The 6,145-nt window shown below is 43.3% G+C and overlaps 1 protein-coding gene across 1 annotated transcript; it reads right to left on the bottom strand.

Moving 5' to 3' along the window:
* Positions 1–6: 6 nt before the first annotated feature.
* On the bottom strand, positions 7–4,474 carry TGIF1 (TGFB induced factor homeobox 1). Its single transcript, XM_010708727.3, has 3 exons — positions 3,517–4,474; positions 1,996–2,222; positions 7–598 (listed from the first exon to the last, which is right to left on the bottom strand). Exons 1-3 carry the CDS (start codon positions 3,644–3,646, stop codon positions 32–34), a joined length of 924 nt encoding a protein of 307 aa, XP_010707029.2. The 5' UTR covers positions 3,647–4,474; the 3' UTR covers positions 7–31.
* Between the last annotated feature and the right edge of the window lie 1,671 nt (positions 4,475–6,145).

The following is a 6,145-nucleotide window of genomic DNA, read 5'->3' on the forward strand; positions in this document are numbered from 1 at the left end:
AAAAAAAAAGAGGAAAAAGAAGGAAGGGGATTTAGGCCATGAGTTTTGCCTGCAACTCCATCTCTGCCGCCCTTTTGAGTGCAACATCCACCAGTAGCTGGAATCCACTAAAATCCTGGTTGAGGTCTGGTGGGGTTGGAGGAGGAGTGTTAAAGAGCCCGCTTTGCGCATTCGCACCAGGTCCCAGTTTAGAGGCATCCTCGTGGTAGGAGAGGGAGCTGTCTGTGAAGGCGTTGGCCGGGGGCTGCTGCAGGTCCGTGGTCTGGCCTACATCAGCTGGCTGACAAAAATGGAAAGGGGCATCTTTCAACGCAGTCACAGTCGTGTGGCAAATCACCGAGGGCCGAGCCAGGACAGACCCCGGGGACACAGGCTTGGAAGAGGACACAGTCTTGCTGAGCGTGGCAGAGGCGGGAAGGAAGGGGCTCTCCTCCAGCAAGGGAAGGAAGTTCTTTGTGCCCATGGAGGACTCCACCATGCTGCCTTCAGGAAGCTTGGTCCCCCGCCGTGAGATGGTGAACTGGTTTGGGTCTTTGCCGTCCTTCCTCAGCATATCAGGTAAGAGCCTGCGGCGTGCATTGATAAACCAGTTGCAGACCTGAGAATACAACAAGATCTTAATTTCCACCTTCATTCACTTCCAACTACGTGCCATTAGAGTCGTTGGGTTAGATTGATGACTCTCTCCGAGCAGTTTCCTCAATCGAACAAAAGAGACTCCGGGACAAGTTCTGACAAGCCTGGCTAAGGCCTTTTCCCTTGTCCCCTCTCTGCCCCCAGCTCCTGCTCCTTCTACAGAAAGCCCCAGGACATCTGAAGTCGGCCAGTCTGAGCCCAGAGGTTTAGCTTTTAACCCTGTGCACACACTTTAATCTATTAGCCATTGTTCCCTGCGCTTAGGTTAATTAACAACAGGAAAACCTTTTCTCTCTGAAGAGGGCCACTCCTCCCACAAATAGTTACTGATTTTCCTTGTTCAACTGACTGTGTCGACAGACATAACATGAATTACCTCACTTAAGTTTGTCCTTGTTTAAATATCAAACCAGTTTCCTGGACAATACAGGATAGTTTATAGTTTAACGTCTTTTTTTTTTTGCATTTACTACATGAAGAAGGTTTTCTTTACAGTGTTACACAAAGAGAAAAAGAGAATTCTACTTTACAACCAATTGTGGATTTTGTACTAACGAATTAACCTGGGGATTAAGAAAAAAAAAAAAAAGCCCAGAAGCCAACAGGAACACTATATTTGGCATCTCTCAAAACGAGGTTTTGCATAAGCTTTCCTGCAGTCACCTTCCATGAATTGGGAATAAGCAATTGCTCACAGTACTTCCACCAAAGGTGATCAAAAAAAAAAATTAAGAATGATGGGACCAGGGAGACCTTGCAGCTGCTGCTGGGTGAGAATCCAAAACCAGCCACATAAAAGCCTGATCACACCCATGCTAATGCACTTGAGTAGCTCTATCCATATCTATCAGTTGTTTCACTGATCTTAATGGAACTCGCCATACATGTAATTATAGATGTTCACGTTCTATGGGAATGGGCCTCAAGTTGCAGTTTTAGAGGCAGAGTTATATGCTCAGCTCTGCATCTATCACCATAAAGCTTCTGTTGACAAATGAATCCTTTCTCCTCACAGTAAATTACCTCATACTGACACTTCATGTCTTTTGAGCCCCAATTCTGCAAAAAAATTAGCATGCATGTTCAAATTCACAACTGTCTGTTCTCTTGAATATGTCATTTTATTCCCAGTAAACAAAGATCATCATCATAACCCACCACTCATCTGTATTTTCCTTTAAAGCTGCCATCAGAAATGGATTAAGTAATGATTAAAAAAAGAAAAACAGAAGAGGAAAAAGAAAAAAAAAAAAGAACAGGAAACATCACATGCAGTGCAAACATTACATCGGTGACTAGACTACAGGTAAATTAAGAAGAAATCAGAACTAAACATAAAGAACTGCTTTATTTGGATACCTGTAGTGTGGAAAGGTGTGTTTGCCGGGATAACAGCACTTTTTCTTGCTCTGAAGGATAAGCATTGTATCGGTGCTCATAAAGCCAGTCCCGAAGAATCTGCACAGACTCTTTGGGTAGGTTGCCACGTCTCCTCCGTTTGCCCGAGCCAGCAGATGAGGAAAGATCCAGTGGGACATCCATAGTGTCATCATCTTCTGTTTCACTGCCTGATATTGCAACTACACCTGCAATTACAAGAAGACAAGTACAATCAGCCTCCCATCTCAGGAAACTACTTAGCTCCAGCACTTCATGGTTCAGACTTGTTTTATATTAAGCACTTTTACCATGAACTGTGGCACAGCCTGCTTTATGGGGGATTTGTCCTGTAGCGTTCACTTGTCAAGCTGTAGCTTTACTGTCAGTTGAACACAAAGTAACACCAACGAGCTGTTCCTAAGGGAATTCTCTGTAAACCCTCATTTTTTGTTCCCCTAGCAACCTTTTTATCTACTGCTCGTTATCAGATAGCTTCTATCTAATGCCAATATTGTCCAAATTTGCTTGCTATGGTATGTATGCATTCAGCACTCTTCAAGGATAACCAGGGGCTGGACAAAGAGCCAACAGACAAGAACTGAAAAGCCATATACCCAACTCCGGTGATGGGTTACTTAATTACCCCTTAAAATGCTGATGCTTCCCTCATAAGAGAGATAGCTTGTAGATTTTTATAAATTAATAGTTCATCTTGGATCTACAGAGAAAGAAAAGAAAAAAGGGAAAACTGTGTCTGCCCTCACTCTCAAGTGGATATTTACTTAGTGCAGGATAAGTTTACCAGGTGCCTTACTCATGTACAGGTATACCAGCATGATAGGTGATAGACTTTTAAAATGTAATTGCATTTCAGTATCAGAGAACTGCAATCATTAAAAAAAACAAAAACAACCACCACAATTAATTGTCCCTTTCTATATACCACACTACTTGACACGATGTTAGGTAAATAAAAGTAAAGAAACAAACTATTTAATAGTAAACAGCTAGGAAGGCTACAATTTCCTCCTTCTGTAGAATATACGAGGCACTGAGGAAGCAAACTACTATAAAATAATACAATACTAATTTCAAGTGAAAATATACTGACTTTCAGAAGTGTCTTCTAGAAAAAAAAAAAAAAAAGTCAAGAAAAAGAAGCCCATAATCTCTTCCTGTATTTCATGTTGGGGGTGGGGGAAAGAAAAAGGAACTTGCTCATTCATGACATCAAAATTAAAAACATGAACAGTAAAAGCCAAAGTTAAAATAGTAAGTAAGTAAATAATATATATATATATATATATATATATATATATATGTGGGCTACTACCCATAATTCAAAGATTCTGTTTAAGGAAAAAAATTAGCCCTGAAATTTAATACATGTGCATGTGAAAGCATAAACTATATAAAGCAATAAGAAAAAAAGAAAGGGGTGTGTGCAACTGTTGCTCATTACTTCCCAGAGTGTATGGAGGGTAGGATTTCCCCTCATACCTTCAAACTGTAGCCAAAGCTGATACTGCAAATTGTTGACTTTCTTCCTCTTATTTATGAGAAGCTTCAATATCCTTAAATTCGGTTTAAGTTGCTCAGATCTCAATGCATATTTTTGACACACAAGCATTCCCAGGAGAACTGTCAATCTGCAAAGTGTCTGGCATCATTACTTCAGTAACTCACTTAGTATTGTTTTCCTTCTCTAAACTGCTGATTTATGGAACCGTCAAACACCAAACTGACATACCAAAACTTTTCCTGGGATGTTTTGCCACATAAATTATCCAGTCATGGCACAAGAACAATAGGATAATATTTAAATGGCCTATACGAGATAAATCCCAAATTATGTAAACAAGTTCTTAACTCATGTAGAAAGTATGTCAAGTTTGCTTTAAAATGATTCTGAGCAATCACTTCTCTATTTGCAATAGCCTCATGCGAAGTGCTGTCATGCTTGCAATCTAACCTGAGAACATGTCTTGCACAATGGGGTCCTCTGGAGCTATAAGAAGCACTTCTTGGAACAAAGATCATGTACAGACAGCAAGATGGCTCTGCAAAGCAACTCATGCCTCCCAAACTGAATTTAAAAACTAGCTAAAACTAGCCTTCATTATTCAGACAATGTTTTCAAGTCTGCTGCCCTTGTTTGTCAGAAACTAGAAGTCTTGAAGCACTTCAGTGGGTTGGGTTTTTTGTTTGTTTTTAAATATAACAGGCAAGACAGGACTCTGGAAAACAGGGAGAGGCAAACAGTGAAAACTGGAAATAAGAAGCCAAAGAAACTACTCCTGTGAGAAAATTAGGTGTCTTAACAGTCTATGAGCCATACTTAAATGGCATAACGACAAGTCCTCCAGACACACCACCGCCCCACTTGGCCTAACTTCCCCAGGACCTAATAATACAACTAAGCGCTCCACCGGAGCCTCTGAATTTGAGAGAACTGCCTCGACAGCAAAACTTGTTTCAAAACTGTTGCTCTTTTTCACCTGGGGAAAAACAAAATAAAAATATGTGGCAAAACACTAAAAGCCAGCAGTGTGAATACGCTTCTGTGTTTTGCAAACCCGTTCTTCTGCCGTGGCACTTCTAAAGTAAAAGTTGCCATCTGACTAACCACAGCCTACCTAGCAAGGAATGAGTCAACGCGGTGCCTGCCCTTTGGCCGGCTCACTCGGCGTGTCGTATGAATTGACAGAGCAAGTCAGTGACACAGAGCAGGTCAGGGTGAGCAGGAAACCCAGTGTGTTACAACTTCTCCTCATTTAAATGAGCTCATTTAAATAGAGCAGCAGCCCTCTGAACTTTGCGCAGATAGCTCCGCTCGGCGCGGCGACAGGAAGTCCTGGCGAGAAATCTCGCACGGCCCCAGCTGATATTTTTTACTAGAGCGGGAGCCACGTTGTTGCTGTCAAGGCTCTGTTTTCATTAAAGCATTCCTGCTGATTACAACTCAGCTTTGTTTTTCCTTCTTGTTAGTAATCAGGCTATTCGCTGCTGGTTTCCTGTTTTAACAGGGCCAAACTGAAAAGGTTTCTGGCCGGGATCCACTGCCAGACCGTTGGCTATTTACACCCCGAATAAAGACTAGTGGACATGCCGAGCAGCCCCAGCTGACCTACTAATTTATTTCATCTTAAAAACAAGCCAGTGTCAGGTTACTTTCTGCCTTCTCTCGAACACGTTCAACTAAACAGAAACGCTGCTTTCACATGACTAAGCCCAAGCAGCCTGGGCATGCCGGCAGAGGGCTGGGGACGAGCTCAACACCCCAGGGCTCCATCCCCACCACCACCTCACAGATGAGCAGTACGTGTCCACCGAGGGGCTTCAGCGACAGGCTAAGGGCTACACGACCACCGTCCGTTCCTATCACATTACTTTATCCTCCCAGCTCCCCAGTTGCAGCCATATATATAGGTGGTTGGACACTGCACGCTGTCACAGCCCTGAGACGGCTGGAAACAGCAGAGCAGACTGCTCCCAGGGATAACCCTGGGCTCAGCACCTGATCGCCAACAGCTCTGAAACAGCTTGAGAAGAAGAACAGCGATAACTAAAGCTGATTACAGAAGGGACCACTGCTCCTTAGGAAGGCATGTCGAAACACTCGAGGGGGAGGACGAAGTATTCGGAAGATGAAGCAGGAGTTAAGCAAATTCGAGCGCTCAGGAAAAAAAAACACTACCGTCCCATTGTGTCGAGGAAGAGCTTCGCAGAGGAAGTGGCACAGGCCAATTGTTATTCAAAACAGGACAAAGTTACCACAAGAAACAATCTCTGCCCTCTAGAGAGGCAGCAGACAAAACAATCACCTTCTGGAAAGCATCCCACCCCACCCGGCGGGGCTGAGCGAATTTAAACGGGATTGTTATGAGCGCAGATAAACAGGACGGGTCCCATCTACGGCTCCGGTCCTGTCGTAACCAAGCTCGGTAGGATTCCTCACATGTATCAACTTGAGCACATGCCTGGCCCTTCGCAAGAGTGTATTCGAAAGGTAATTAACAAGCCGAGTATGTTCCGTGCGATCGCTATCAGCTTATTATTTGCAAATGAAACCATCCACCGAGCAGTCCTCGGGGTTTTAACCCACAGCCTGATAGCAAAAAGGGGAAAA

Source organism: Meleagris gallopavo, chromosome 3 (assembly GCF_000146605.3).
Source record: "Meleagris gallopavo isolate NT-WF06-2002-E0010 breed Aviagen turkey brand Nicholas breeding stock chromosome 3, Turkey_5.1, whole genome shotgun sequence".
Taxonomy (NCBI): Eukaryota; Metazoa; Chordata; class Aves; order Galliformes; family Phasianidae; genus Meleagris; species Meleagris gallopavo.

Coding starts and splice junctions, on each gene's coding strand:
- TGIF1 (XM_010708727.3), bottom strand. CDS start 3,646: ATGCTTGTGTGTCAAAAATATGCATTGAGATCTGAGCAACTTAAACCG. Junction 2,223..3,516: donor GCTTTGGCTACAGTTTGAAG/GTATGAGGGGAA, acceptor TTGTAATTGCAG/GTGTAGTTGCAATATCAGGC. Junction 599..1,995: donor CACACCTTTCCACACTACAG/GTATCCAAATAA, acceptor TTGTATTCTCAG/GTCTGCAACTGGTTTATCAA.